The 16446-nt window shown below is 34.8% G+C and overlaps 1 protein-coding gene across 2 annotated transcripts in view; it reads right to left on the bottom strand.

Annotated features, from left to right (window-relative positions):
* Positions 1-16446, bottom strand: part of LOC149065507 (uncharacterized) — a 162972-nt gene that overhangs the window by 26873 nt on the left and 119653 nt on the right. For both annotated transcript variants that reach the window (XM_089253565.1, XM_089253566.1), the window contains exons 14-16: positions 11589-11726; positions 503-703; positions 296-372 (exon numbers count right to left, since the gene is read on the bottom strand). In XM_089253565.1, coding sequence (XP_089109691.1) covers positions 296-372; positions 503-703; positions 11589-11726 — 416 coding nt within the window. The remainder of the gene's footprint in view (positions 1-295; positions 373-502; positions 704-11588; positions 11727-16446) is intronic.

Raw genomic sequence — 16446 nt, 5'->3', positions numbered from 1 at the left:
CAGGAAAGCAGCTTTCTAATTGGATTTTTGAGCACAGTGTGTGTCTATATAAAAAGTTTTATTATTTCAAATAATAAAACTGTATAATATATATCTATATGTCATGAGTGTCACATTATTAACATAATGACATAAGTGCAATATAAACTACTCTAAATAAATTCAGTTCAATATATCTACCATTCATAAGCATTCAGGTTTTAATGAAAGATCACTTGAAAATGTCAGAAATCTAAAAACTATTATTTTAAACATATATATCAGTTTTATAAAAATATACTTATGGGAAGCTTACCTCAATATGACAAAGCAAGAATCAAGAATATTCAAAGAGTCATATAATTTTATTTTCTTTGAGCGAAAGTCAATCACCTATTCATTAAAAAAAATAATAAGTATATATATATTTGTATCTACCATAAATTATAGCACAAAACCTTGTTTTATCTTAACAATTGTCAAGAAGCATATTTAAATGATTAAAAAAAATTGAAATACTTACAGCTAGACCACGATGAACCTTGGAGACAATAGGCATCATGATGATATCATATGAGAAAATGTCTATTCCATTTGTCCAGCTATTCACAAGGTAATAACCTTTTTGTAATATGGCATAGAAAGAGGTGCTGAATGCATAAATTGATGGATACCCTTGCTGTTTTGATCGTTCTACAATCAAATGTAAATAGAAATCTATGACCTGGAGGCAAAAAAAAATCATGTTAGTTGGTATCATGTTAGTTAAACAGTACTTGGCATACAAGGCTTGAGCTATGACGAAAGACTTGATTTCTTGACTATGTTTACACTGGAGAGACAAGGTGTTGGGGATATGATTGAAATTTTCAACGGAATGGATAGGATAGACCATGGGTTATTAATACAATCAACTGTTTCGACAAGAGGACAGCAGTATCATTTAGTAAGGGACAATTCTAGGTTGTGGTGTCACTGGGAGTTTTTCCTCTAACAGGGTTATTAATAAATAGAATAGCATACCTCCAGGGGTCATGAATTCTAATACAATTGATATTTTAAAAAGTAGTATGATAAGCATAGTGGGATAAATCGAGACGCTATCCATACTTAGATAAGACAACCATAATCTACTTTTTATTGGCAACATATTATTAGTTTCTATCCCACTCCTCCCCATGATATATGTTTTATATTGGGTTGCTGTATTATGGTTACAGTTGAGATACATATTTTTTACAGGCATCTTTTTTCAGCCATCTCGTTAGGCAATTTGCCTCTTGTGGCCTTTGTGTTTTTGGTGAAATATAATTTTAGCACTATACTGGGAGTTTTTCCTCTAACAGGGTTGTTAATAAATAGAATAGCGTACCTACGGGGGTAATGAATTCTAACACAATTGACATGTTTAAAAATATTGTATAGTTATACTAGATTTCTTTGTTATAGATAGAATCAACCACACTCCAAAACAGAATTTAAAAGCAATGTTTTTCGAGAAAAAAAAAGAACACTGTTTTCAGTAATTTTTGAGCAATACATATTTTGAGTAGTAACTAATCAGGGAATGCTTAAATATTTAACTGCACAAAAAAATTCCATCTTTGTTTTTCAGCTTAATTTATAGAGTTTATTTTCTTATTTAAAACAAAACAGTTTGAAGCATTGAAGCATATTTATTAATTTATTATAACAGGCAAGTTATAATTTTACTGGCAAACCGTTGATCCTAGAGGTATACTTCCAGTTAGAAAAGTTTTCAAATATTGTGTAGTACTCAGATATGCCACTCCTGTTTCAAGGGGCTGTATAGTTATTAAAATAAAAAATTAACTTTTTATACAGTCCCCGTGTGCCCCAAAACCCAATTCAAATGTTGTTACCCTGTCTCTCCCGATGCCAACAAAAACATTTCATGTTTCCAAGTGCAAAATTAATCAAGATATGAAACAGCGTTAAATGCAGGAAAAATGGTTTACCCACATTTAATGTTATTTTTTTTCCAAACTTTTCTCCGTTTTTCGAATTTGAATATCTCAATGAATATTGCACATAGAAACATGGAATTTTCTTTGTTGGCATCAGGAGAGACAGGCCCAAATTGGGTTTAGGGCACACAGGGACTGCATAAAAAGTTAATTTCTTTTATTTCAATAACTATACAATCCCTTGAAACATGAATGGTATATCTGAGTACTACACATTATTTAGAAACTTTCCAATTGAAAGTATACCTCTAGGATCAACGGTTCACCAGTAAAATGTCATACCCCCTGTTTGCTATGTACCCTGTATATACAGGGTGATTTAGAAAAGATGGAAAAACTTTAAGAGGTGATAGCATACACCAATAAAAACAATTGTTATCAAAGAATGCATGGTCTAACATAAAACGCAAACGTGCAAGCAGTTTTGAAACGCCCGCTCTGCAAATGTTAAAATGGAATTTATGTTGAAATTTATCGGAAGAAAAAGAATGCCATGTATGCATATGTAACCTGGGAAAGAAGAAGAAACTGTATGCAAATCTGCATTACAGTGAATAAAAGGAGCGGACAACACCCCTGTGAAGTTATTGCAGCATGCAACCGCTCTAACAGTTGTAACGTACAGGATGGTGACCGTGCCTTTTATTCACAGTGATGCAGATTTGCACACATATGGTATTTCTTCTTCTTCCCTAGGTTACATTTGCATGCATGGTGTTCTTGTTCTTCGATAAATTTCAACAGGAATGCTGTTTCAACGTTAGCGGAGCGGCCATTTTGAAACGCACTAGCACGCTTGCATTGGTTGTGCTATCATCTTTTGAAGTTTTCCCATCTTGTATACCGGGTGAATCCAACCTACTCTACTAAATGAAAGAGGGTGATAGACGGGCCCATGTAGATCATGAGACACCCCCACCAACCCTGTCCTATCACAAACTGTATTTGAGTTATGGTGGATAATCGATTATGGAAAGAAAATGCATCAACAGGATTCATAAAAATTTTCAAAACAAAAAATAAGGGGTTTTTCAGGAGTAATGGCAGCTGACCTCTCCCCCGCTTTTTTTTAATGCCCTTTCCTTTCAATTTCTAGTCCAATGGTTCCAAAATTTCACCTTTCAGAATTAAAAGTACAATGTGTAGGAATTTACTGAACAGCTACTGAAAAGGAAGAAATATACCATGACTGTATGTGTGAATAACAAGTGACTGTTTAAGAACACAAATTCAAACAGTAACAGAGCATAATGAAGAGGATTAGGTAGTGGGAGGTTCAGTAAGAAAGAAGAGACAATGAGTTGCGGTAGTAGTATTGAAATGGAAAAGAAGCCACAATAGAACACAATCTGTTAAATGTATTACAAGCATTAGTGATCCCATGAACATAATAAAAGGTATTCCTCAGGGCTCAGTACTCGGCCCACTTCTTTTTACTATTTTCATTAATGATTTGAACTTGATATTGAAGGTGAAATAATTGCATTCACGGATGCCACGGTTCTTCTCTTTTCTGCTTCTGATTACCAATCTCTCCAAAATATTGTTAATAATGGTCTCCTAAAAGTAAAAAATTGGTTCCGCGCTAATGACCTCCAAATTAACGTTACTAAAACCAAGTTTATGAATTTTTCTTCAATTCCCACTAACCAATCTGGCGTAAGCATTATTTTCCATGACATCAACTGCAACAATGATTGTTCTTGCACTTGTCAAGTTCTAGAGCAAAAGTCAGTACAATAAAATATTTAGGTTTGCATATTGACTAAGATATGAAATGGAAATCGCATGTCAAATATTTATTAAATAAACTTAGATTTATGCTTTACACACAAATTCTATTACCTAAAACAATGTTCAACTAACACCTTTTTATTAACACACTTTACTATGCATTTTTCCATTCCCATTTAATGTACGGTCTTCTTGCTTGGGGCGCAGTGACTACTTTACTAATCTTCACCCAATCATTTCTATTCAAAATAGAATTTTACGGTTTATTACTAATGATTATCACTCGCCTACATTTGCCCTTTATAACCACTTACAAATACTACCTCTTTGACATCTTTATTTTCACAAATCACTATTGCTCATTCACAAAAATCAGTTTTCCTTCAACCTTAATACCACTCGCTGTTCCTCAAGAATAAATAGTACTTACACTCTACCACTAATTCACAAAACAATAGCTAGAAAACACTTTACATATATTATTCCAAAGTTCTATAATTCATTTCCTTTAAATTTCGATGCAGATGTCTCTCTGCCTACCTACAAAAAATTAATTAAATCCTGTCTCTTATCTGCGACTAACATAGAAAAACACATTGGAACTTTTTTTAGTAATGGTTGTATATATAAACTGAAGAGCCAAAAAAACTGGTACAGGCATGCAAATAAAGAGATATGAAACCAATCAGAGTACGGCGCTGTGGTCGGCAATGCCTATATAACACAACAAGTGTCTGGCATAGTTGTTAGATCGGCTACTGCTGCTACAATGGCAGGTTATCGAGATTTAAGTGAGTTTGAACGTGGTGTTATAGTCTGCGCACGAGAGATGGGACATAGCATCTCTGAGGTAGCGATGAAATTTGGATTTTCACGTACGGCCATTTCACGAGTGTGCCGTGAATATCGGGAATCCGGCAAAAAATTAAATCTATGACATCGCTGCGGCCAGAAAAAGATCATGCAAGAACGGGACCAACGACGACTGACGAGAATCATTAAATGTGACAGACGTGCAACCCTTCCGCAAATTGCTGCAGATTTCAATGCTGGGCCATCAACAAGTGTCAGTGTGCGAACCATTCACCGAAACATCATCGATATGGACTTTCAGAGCCGAAGGCCCACTTGTGTACCCTTAATGACTGCAAGACACAAAGCTTTACACCTCGCCTGGGCCCGACAACACCGACATTGGACTGTTGAGGACTGGAAACACATTGCCTGGTCTGACGAGTCTCGGTTCCAATTGCTTCGAGCTGATGGATATGTACGGGTATGGAGACAACCTCATGAATCCATGGACCCTACATGTCAACAGAGGACTGTTCAAGCTGGTGGAGGCTCTGTGATGGTATAGGGCGTGTGCAGTTGGCTTGATATGGGACCCCTGATACGTCTAGATACGACTCTGACAGGTGACAGGTACGTAAGCATCCTGTCTGATCACCTGCACCCATTCATGTCCATTGTGCATTCTGACGGACTTGGACAATTTCAGTAGGACAATGCAACACCCCACACGTCCAGAATTGCTACAAAGTGGCTCCAGGAACACTCTTCTGACTTTAGACACTTCCGCTGGCCACCTAAATTCCCAGACATGCACATTATTGAACATATCTGGGATGCCTTGCAACGTGCTGTTCAGAAGAGATCTCCACCCTCTCTTACTCCTACGGATTTATGGGCAGCCCTGCGGGATTCATGGTGTCAATTACCTCTAGCACTACTTCAGACATTAGTCGAGTCCATGCCACGTCATGTTGCAGCACTCTTCTGCGGGCTCGCGGGGCCCTACACGATATTAGGCAGGTATATATATATATATATTTATTTATTTATTTATTTCGTTTTTTTTCCCTCTGAATTTATTTATGTGTAATATAAGTATATTTTTCTCTCCACCTAGAGCTTACATGTCCTCAGCACTTTTTCTTTTTTTACCTTGTAATTTTTTCCTCCATGTTAATTACTCAAAACACCACCACCATGGTTGTCACTGTTTAATAATATATTTTGTTAACCCCCCCCCTTTTTTTTTCTTTCCTATAATTATTCTATTGTGTATCATTTATACTTTACGTTAGTCGATTTGTGTATGTATTAAATATGCAGTATGAGCCTTTCGTGGCTCCTTGGGTATAACTCCTTCAATTGTATATGTACTTTTTATGCTTGAATAAAAAAAAATTATTCAATCATTACACTTCACTCATAGTTAGAAAAACTGATGGCAGATGGCAGCAATACACATAACAAGCATTAAATAGAAACAAGCTTCACGTTAGGTTTACAACACCTATACACATATTCTGGCATGTACCAATTTGTTAGAAATTCTGTAGAGGAATGTGTACGAGGTGCACATTACGGTTAAGTAGTCCTAGCACTGAAAAATCACACACAACACTAGATGTGCACTCAGACTGTTAGGCACACACATGACACCACTTTGTTCCTGACTCTGCACAGAGCTAGGCTGAAAGAGATCTCAACAACGGAATAAGTTCGGTGGCAGAGTCCTGGACATTCATTCAGAAGGTACCCGCTTCAGCAAAATTTCACTGCTAAAGCAACAAACAACAATAAGATTCATCCAGGACCCCCTGAAAAGAAACCTGTTGCTAAAGGGTGATGGTAGCGCATCTGACTCGGTATTGATGAGACATAGTTTGTGAGATACATAATATTTAATTATGAGGTTATAAAGAAGATATTTACAGGTACATATTTACATTAGATTAAGAGAGAGAAAGATGACGTGGATGCACCTCGTATGAGAGCTGGAGCTGATCTGGTGTTTTCACACACATGGCCCTTCGGACCCACCGAAGGGGTATCCAGTCACGTGATCATCTCGTGTTTCAGTACAGAATGTACTGAGATTCTTACACGTGACCAGAGCATGCTTGGTAAGAGAGCCAATGTGCAAAGTAGTATAATAATAATACATATAAGAATATATTGACGCTCTACACTTTAAACCTCCCCATGGGACCACTGATCAGGAGACCTATTAGACATCCCCCTCTAAGGGCCAAAAAAAGATTTTCATTTGTATACATTTATCCAAGTAATAAAATCCAGGGCTCTGCTGTTGCAAATTTTACAATGCTAAACAACAAAAAACAATGAGATTCATCCAGGGCCCCGAAATGATTGGATTGTTAATGGCCCGAGCACACACACAACCAACTCTGCCAACATGTGAAGGAAAAAAATGCTACTCTATCCATAAAAAGTGCAACAAGGCTTATTTTCCAATTCACAAAAAAATAGTGGTGGGTTGGCAAGGGGGGGGGGGCAATACTAAAAATTTATATAATTATCAGAAAAGGTAAGTTTTGCATGACAAAAGAAGGTAGGGTTTAATTTAAAGAAAGAAAATATTCTCAGGAAGAGAACCGCTCAGTAACAAAAAATTGTTCGCTTGTGTCTATCTTTTGACATTTTTGCTCTACCATAATGCGTTATCTAAAATGAAATATGATTTGGCTCACTGGGACACAGAGTCCCCTGATCACATGAAAACATCAAAAAGATTAAATTCATTCGATGGGATACTAAAGGGTTGAAAATCAACCGATATTCATAACTCAAAATTAGACATTCTAGTCACCTGAATGATCAATATTAACAGAACTATGACAAGTGCATAGTGCAATATTATTTTTTGTCTGAAATTTCCAAAAATCCTGAAAATTCTTGACCCTGAATAACTCAATAATAATTTTATAAATTTCAGACTTAAAAAAATGTTGACGATACTCAAATATTGGAAAATGGTCTATATTATTGTAAATCTATCAAAAATGTGTGAATTATGAACTAAATTTTTGGCACAAGTTCATTCAGAAAATTTGGCCTGAATTACAAAATAAAATGCTATATAACCCATGAAAGCATAAAGGGTTAGGATGGCATGCAAATTTTGGAAAAAATATTGATCCACAAAATAGATGCTAAACGATTGATGCACAACTCAGTATACTGCATAATACAGTCAGAGCAGAGTAGAGATCTTTTCAGCACCTACGTTGCATCAGTAAAACTACCGCTAAAACTCCCAGTGGTGTCCCAATTTTTCACACCAAAGGGCGGGGGAGGGGGGGAATTTTCAACTACTGGTTCCGTGGAGTGATGTTGATCACCAGACCATCGATTTCTAACACTGCCCAGTTTGCGACATAGGCAGGAAATATCTGTATTAGCGATTCAGTAAAAATCATATTTTTATATATAAGAAGCAAAAGCATATAATCATATTAATTTGCTAAAATCATACTAAATAAGATGGAATCATAACAGTTGGTAGGTATGCACATTTATTGGATGTTCTAATGCCCTCCACTGCTTTCGCGTTTCCTGTTACAAAAAGGAGAATTTTTTTTCTCTTTTCTCCCTCTTTATATTTGGGGGAAGCTTCCTTTTATTTTTCTAGGCAATGCTATTCGTCACCATAGGGCTTGCCTATTCTAAGAACGATCATTGTTTCAGAGAAAAAATAATGACTTTTTCAGGAGTGGCTGTAAAAAGTAAGGAGCTATAAGGACCCTTCCAGGGGGAAATAAAAAGTTGGGACTTCTTAAGGAGTTTGTAAGGACGTACAAACCCTGATCAAGTCTGAAAAAAAAAATTGTCAAGTTTCTGAATGATCTATAAGCGCAAACTAAGCACACATTAGGAAAAGAGCAGAAAAAATGCTATAAGGTAACACCAATTTCGTAAAAATATCTGGTTTTAATGGCAAGCTACAAGCGCTGAAAGATTGGCAAAGTTCAAAATTGAATTGTCATCAAAATTTTTAATCGTCAATTCTGCAAACAGACCTTTCAACCTCGTCCCACAAATGCTCAATTGAGTTGAGATCAGGTGACTGGGGGGACCATTGAAGCAATTGAAACTCTGAATCATGTTCCTCAAACCAATTTGAGATATTTCCAGCTTGGGAGGATGCATATTGTGCTGCTGGAAATATATATAGCCATCATCATTAGGAAACATTATGGCCATAAACGGATGCATGTAGTCAGCAATGATATGGAGGCATTTTTTTTTTTTTTTTTTGACAGATGTTTCCAATGGAAATAAGCGTAACATGGCCCGTTTTCCAATTTATGGGAGGGGGGAGGAGAAAGGGGTACCCCATACTAAAATTTATTAGGAGGAAATTCTTATTCAGTCATTAAATTTAAAATAAAAAATTATGAGTCGAGTTGGGCCAGGTTAAAAATGAACTATTGGCACTGTGCGAGCGATAAACATAAGATGCGTGATCATAGGAAAAGAAAAATTAGTAGATTATCAATTAGTAGTTTGATCAATTTTTTTCCGATCAGACGACAGTCACGACGATTTTCCATGTCTTGTCTGAAAATTTTTGTTTTTAAAACAAAAATGGGCCATTTTCCCTGATTTCCGACTTTTTTTAAGAAAAATGTTTTTCCCGGTTTTCTCTGACCCATATGAACTCTGGAAAAACATTAACAGAAACCTGAATTTCATCACTGCTTCAGAAATTTATTGAACGCAGTTGGCTAGCAAACTACTCAGAACATTCTCAGGTGAGAGAACTTTATCCTGGTGCTTTAGAATTTCAAAATATAAAATGACAACCATTTGCTTCAATTTTCATTTTATTTATAATAATATTTATACTAATATGTAATAATATTAATATAATTTTTAATTAATATTTATTTATAATTATCATTTTTTTAGATCTGGTTGCTGTGATAGAAGATTATACACATCTGTAGTTCTAAATTCTGATAGTAGTCCCAAGTTCCGATTTTTCGAATCAAATCCATCGAATGCATGAAAAATTCATCATCAATGCACGAATCATTTCGTCTTTGATGGTAATAGGAAAAAAAATTAATTTCCTCTGTGGAATTACATTAGCACACCAACTCTGGTCATATACTGCCATACAACAATTTCCAACCAGTGGAGTTGGGTGGGAAATGGAAGGCTCCATCCATAGGTCGTCACCCCAGGTTTGGTAGAAAATTTCCGTTGAGCTGGAGAATTTTTCAAGTAAAAAGCAGTATAAATTAACAGATTTAATTATCAATATATCTATAAATTACTTCCTTATGGGAAAAAGTTACAAAGTAAATTTCTTTCTGTATAAAAAAATAGCACAAATTTTTACTCATTGACCTCTTGTTGATTAGGGAACATGAAAAAATTTCAATGTCTCCACAATTCCCATTAAAATGGAGTGAAATTATCACTTTATACACAATGTTATTCAAATGAAAACCCGTTCAAGGAGAGTTATGAGATAAGCATAGCTGTCTTAGTAGCTTCATCGGCTCCTGGACAGGGAACATACTGAGTTCATTGAGACAGCCTTGTAGATATTTTTGTTGGAGGTGTTTTGGTTTCATTTTTAATTTGAAAACAGAAGAAAGAATTAGGGATCAGAAAGCTAGGTTGCTGGATGTCTCAAAAATACAAAATTCAAGGGCATCCACATGCCTCAATTGTATTTATTTATTATTTATTTATTCAATATTGTTTGGCCAAGGCCTATACAAGAGGATGTGGAAAAGCTATATATATGTATAACTATATAAGCTGTATATTCATGAATTATTGGGAGGGGCAGTACTCTCAGATTCTAATGCCTATGCGCAACACATTTTACATAAAATCAGGTTCTATTGATGCACATACATGATTTGGGATTAAAAAAATTTGCTAGAAAAATGACAAAACAAGCATTTTTATGGAAATAAGATAGCTGAAAGATGAGCGGAAGGCACTGTATCCCGTAAAAGCAGGTCACGTAGTCTGCACGTTGGATTTTTCAAAAGATGTATCAAATATCAAAAATGTTTTTAATAGTGGGGCACCGTTTGGGAAAAGGTTGGCCACCAGAGGTGCCGACATAAAGAAAAGAAATGAGAGATGGAGGGGGTTGAGAGAAAGTTGTCAGCCATTCCGCGCATGCGGGACTCAGGCCTGTACATAGGAGAGAAGGGAGCTTTGCACTGTATATTCATTAATTATTGAGGGGCCAGCCGCCTCATAAAATTTGCACACTAAAAAGTTTGGGAATCACTGGTAGGTGAACAATTTCTACTAGCTTTGCATTTCAATGGAACTTCCATATAGAGTTTTTGTTTTACATAATGGTGTGAAATAATTAAATCAATGTGTTACCATATTTACAACCAGAAAAATTTTTGCATTAACTAAAAATTCTTTTGCTATTGGTAAACCATTTTATCAACAACTATAATAAGGAAGTTTTCTTAACCTTTCATTGTCTAACAAAATAAACTTGGCTGGATTGTTCCCCTATTGCATGGGTTGCACAACATCCGACCTGTAAAATGTGTTTATTCATAAAAGTTGCATCAATCAATGTGTTGCAAGTACACCAGTTTGTGGCCTGTGAACATATCTGGGTTGAAAATTGAAAACAATGTGCACCTTTCCATTCTTTACCAATATTTCAAGTATAGAGCATCAAAATAGCAGCTATATCAAAGTGTGAGAAATCGAAGTCACCGTTTTCGTTCACAGAATTAGAGAAAGTGACATGAGCCTGAAAATGTGTAATAAAAGTGACCAGCATTTAAAAAGTAACTTTAAGTGAAAAGGAAACCTATAGCAAGCCCTGCATACATAGAATGCACGACTATCTATATAAATCATTACAAATGAAGGGAAGCATTATTTTAACATATATAACTAATAAAAAAAATCAGATATTTTCTTTTCTTTGGAAATCTTACAGCCTGTATAGCAATTTTCATTCCAATTAGTCTATTAAAGTAAGCAACCCAAGTGTCTAAGAATCATTAATTTAATTCCTTCCTTAATTCTTTAACTTCCCTTTTTATATTACAGAAAAAACAAATTAGTCACCTCATCATTGAGCCAATTCTGATGAAACAAAGTTAAAATATCTTTGTGTAACAGTTTCATTCCATTGTGTGCGGAAAAAACCTTCCAGTCATTTCTTTCATTCTGAAGATCTAGAGCAATATCCCTCATAGCAGCATCCTACATGATATATTAAATGATAAAAAAAATGAGTTTTTATAATTTTCAAAAGTACTCAAGTGAAAAACAAAATTTTTTAGGAAATAATTTTATTCATATCTTCATACAATAATTTTTAAATTTCATGCATATAATTGGTCTGAATTTTATGTGTTCAGGTCAGAGCTGCAACTAGAAGCAAAAATTAATTTAGACACCTATCCATTTTGGAGCCCCCCCTCCCAGTAATTTTGAACAGAAAAATAGTAAACTCAGCACTCTTCCTGGTCCAGCCCGGGTTTATGGATAATTCACAGACAGGAAAATTCACAGCCAGGCAAATTCACCGACCAACAAATCACTGACAACAGTTCGACATGAGTGGATGAGAGAGCTACTGAGTTTGTGAGTGAGCAGATGAGTGAGTGGGTGAGTGATTGAGTGAGCAGGCGAGGGAGTGAGTCAGTGAGCGAGTCTGTGAACGAGCGAATGAAATAGTGAGGGAGTGAGTGAGCCAGGTACCTTTTAATTATAAATATGTAAGGAAAATGACAATCATGCCAAAAATTATTAATTGAATACTGTATGTTTTGAATGAAAATTACCAGTTAAATAATGTATGTAATGAAACCTAACGAGAAAATTACTAATTAAACATGTAATGAAAACTGTGTCGAAAATTATATCCCCTCTAACACTGCCCAAAAAGAATGTTATTTTTTTATTTCATTTTTTGAAGTTATAATTTCATGAGCCAGTTTTTGAAAATGTTTTTTGTCACTCAAGAGGTTTTATATTCAAGAATTGGATGTTTAAAACAAGATAATTTTATACAGTTTTATATAGTAAGTATACTCAAGCATATGGCTTTAAACAATAAGAAGCTACGGCTTTCTTTCAACAGTTTTGCTGATGGAGTACATTGAACTTATCTTCATATTCCCTTTATTCCATTAATTTTTTTTCCAGCACCAGTAGTAGGACGTATATTTATTTATTTATTCATCACTTTAACAACAGATAATCCAGTTACATTTGGAGAAAAAACAAATAAAATATAAGACAAAGCACACACACACACACACAAAAAACAAATAAGAACACAAGAATGCTTAAAATTAAATGAAATAATTGCATAAAAACCATGAATTACATCTGATGAACTAAAAAAATACAAAAAATGTTATAATAAAAAATGTTGATAATAAAATACAAAAAATAAAATGAATGTATAAAATTTAAAATATGTATAAAACTGAAAGTAAAAGCATAAAATTTTTACAGTTGAAAAAGGTGATTCAAATTTTTTTTTAAAACCATATGGAAAATATCCAAGTGCCCTGTTCAACAATTGTATAGTTTGCAGAATCAATGTGAATAGGATCATAATTACATATATTTGATTGGTAGTTTTTAATTGTAAATAAATTATAACATCTGGTGTGATACATTAATGTGAATTCCCTGTGAAATTTGCATACAATCAATCTTATGAAATAATTTATAGAAAAATGATACCAAATAAAAAATCTCTACAATCATTCAAACTTACAACATTAAATAAAGTACGTAAAAACATACCAGTAAGAGCATCAAAATTGACAATAAATTTCTTGAAATACAAATGGTTGAGAAATCTATATTGTACAGACTCTATCAGTTTCATTTGGTAATCTTGAACAGAGTTCCAAATAATATAGGTATATTCAAGTTTGGATAAAATTAAAGAATTAAAAAAAACAGTTGGAACATTAAAATTCTTAAAATCTTTGGTGATTCTCATAACATGACCAAGTTTTTAGTAAGAATTAAAAACAATATAATTAATATGGCTCGAAAAAATAAAATCTGAAGAATATTAATTTTTTCCATTCATGTGGAAAAACTCTCGACATTAAAAACAAGTGCCCCGGGCGCTGGACCAGAGGAGGCGCAAATTTTATTCTGAAATCTCTTCTTCAACATTACAAGGGGGCGCCAAAATGAGCACTTACCCCGGGTGACCAAACATCTAGTTGCAGCTCTGCATGTATGTTTTTTACCATTTGATAAATTTTTCGATTTTTTTCTGAGTCATGCTCACGACAGTATCAAAAACGTAAGCACAGCATGCTATTAAAAAAGAGGTTTTACTGTATATACATCCTATGTACAGTATACTGAACTATATTCTGGGGGGGACAGGTGCAGTTGACTTATGAAATGGACAAGGGAGCCACGGGTGACAGGTTTTAGAGCCACTGACCTACTAGGAGAGCTGATGCTACCCGAACATGAAAAATGCTCTTCACTGTGGAGGTAACACATTTTGGTCTTCTAAAACTATCATCACACAAGCTCACTTTGAATCACCATTCGTTTTTGTTGAATAAATTTGTGCTGTATTCCCAATGTTGAAAAATTCGATCAAAATTTGATTAAAATATTTTTAAACGGAATCACTTATCTGAAATGTTATGTACAGAAACATAATTTAAGGCATCTAATCAGTTTCGTCAAAGTAACCGAATTAATTTAGAAATTTCGATGATAATGTTTATTGAATTTTAATCGACTTGATCGATTTCATAAACTCAACAAAAATTTTAACGGTGATTAACAACTGATTCGGTGCTCAGACAATTCTAGTATGAATATTATATTTTATTTGAACTGTTTTGTGATTAGTTATGTTTAACTATGGCTCTTAGATATCCGTGACCTTGTTCTCCAACATTATTCCGGAAAATTGAGGTTCCACTGCAGTTGAAAATTTTTACTATTAAATAACTATTTATTTACTAAGCTTTCTCACATGAAGCAGTCAAAAAAGTACCCATTCAAAAAAAAAAAAAAATACAATCAAAAACCGGATTTCTAATAAGGCATCGGTTTTCAACCTTTTCTGACTCGCGAAGCCCTTTTCAGTGTATAATTTCTATGGCGAAGCCCTATTTGACTCAAGGAGCCCTTTTTAGCATATAATTTATATGGAGGAACCCATTCTTCTTTTTTTGTTCATTTATCAAATTTACTAATTTTATTTTTCTCGAGCGGTTGTGGAGGTCCTAGAAAGCTCACACGGAGCCCCAAGGGCTTTGCGAAGCACCAGGTTCGAAACCACTGTTCTAAGGAATCGATTTTGAAGTTTTCCAGGTATAGACAGTCGAATCCTGTTATAACGAACTCCAAGAGACCGGAGAAATCACTTCCTTATAACGAAATTTCGTTATAAAGGAATCCCAGGTTTTTGCATTGTAATATGTTAACTTAGGAGAGGGATTAGAAAAGTGTTCGTTAAAACGAGATTTTCGCTATAACGGTATTCGTTAAAAGGAGGGTTCGACTGTAGTTCAAATGAGTTAACGAAGGCCTATGAATGATAACTGTCTGAAAAGTAATGATGAAATTCTCTTATAGATTTTTAGGTGGCGAGGTTCAGCCAAAATTATACAAAACTAATATTTATATCGTTATCTTATTTACAGTTATTTTCATTAAAATTAATTTTTAGGGAAAAATACAGCGTATATTTTGTCACATGTATGCAGCATGTATTATCCCGCAGAAAACACTGATAATTTGTTTAATGAAAATGCCCTGCTGTAAATAAGATACAGCAATGCTTAAACCTTTAAGCAGCACAGCAGAAATCGCCAAACCTCTACAAATGCTACATCCATGGCCCCCACATCCTGGAGCGGGGCCCCCAGACTGAGATCTTTTGCAGCCCTCGGTTAGACCTTTCACGGGCCCCTTCTGTAGTTAATTTATTACATGAAAAAGCAAAAAATGATGAGAACTGTCCCGGGCCCCAGGGCTAGAGCCCTGGGAAGTTGTTTTTCTGACGCTTTTTAGCGGATGAAAATTAAGGGATTGGGATATATAATATACGGAAAAGTGTTCAGTTGAGAAATCAACTTCACAAAAATAATTTAGCTGGTTAATGTTCAAATATGAGGACTATAAGGAGGCGAGATATCTTACTGCATATTATATATATATATTTTTAGACATATTTTTTTGACATCCATATTTTTTATGAGCATTTTTAAGCCAACTTTGGGCACTTTGCCTTTTGTGGCCTTTGTATCTTTAACAAAAAACTGCTCTATACGATGAAAAGAATTTTTTTTATGTATGGGTAACAGAGGCGAATTTAACAGTGGGCGCACCGGACGCCTCGACTTCAAAAGGACCCAGAAAAAACCAAATTTCACACTTTTCTCTAATTTAAGGGGGCCTAATATTTTCTTTTACGCCAGGAGCCTCGACCGACTTTAATCCGCCACTGATGAGTGTGTGTGCATGTGTATTATATTACTTTTTGAATGATGTTAATTTAAATAATTCCTCAATACATCCACTTACTCACACTATAAAAGAATTTATATATATATTGGTGTTGGTTTTATTCAACCACTTCATTTCAGCGGAGTATGCGGGGATTGAAATCAGTGCTGGATTTAGGCAAGTGTGAAAGGTGCAGCCGCACCAGGCCTCTAAATTTTAGGCTGCAAAACGGAGTAAAAATACTTTAAAACGGAATAAAAAGTAATAATTTTAGTAAGTTACATTTTGACTTATTAATAGAGCAATAGCTTGAAATTCTTTCCAGACAGGGAACCCACAGGCCTAGAGTTTTGACTTCCCCCCCCCAAAGCCAAAAAGCGCGCAGGTTTTATGCCCAGGGCGCTTGATCAGAAAGAGCGCTAAATTCTCCTTTCAACGATGTATTTAGAACTAAATTAAGGGGAGATGC

Source organism: Pholcus phalangioides, unplaced genomic scaffold (assembly GCF_987345545.1).
Source record: "Pholcus phalangioides strain wild (caught in Gottingen) unplaced genomic scaffold, Ppha-v1.0 ptg000039l_1, whole genome shotgun sequence".
NCBI lineage: Eukaryota > Metazoa > Arthropoda > Arachnida > Araneae > Pholcidae > Pholcus > Pholcus phalangioides.
This window is presented reverse-complemented; position numbering and strand designations above follow the sequence as displayed.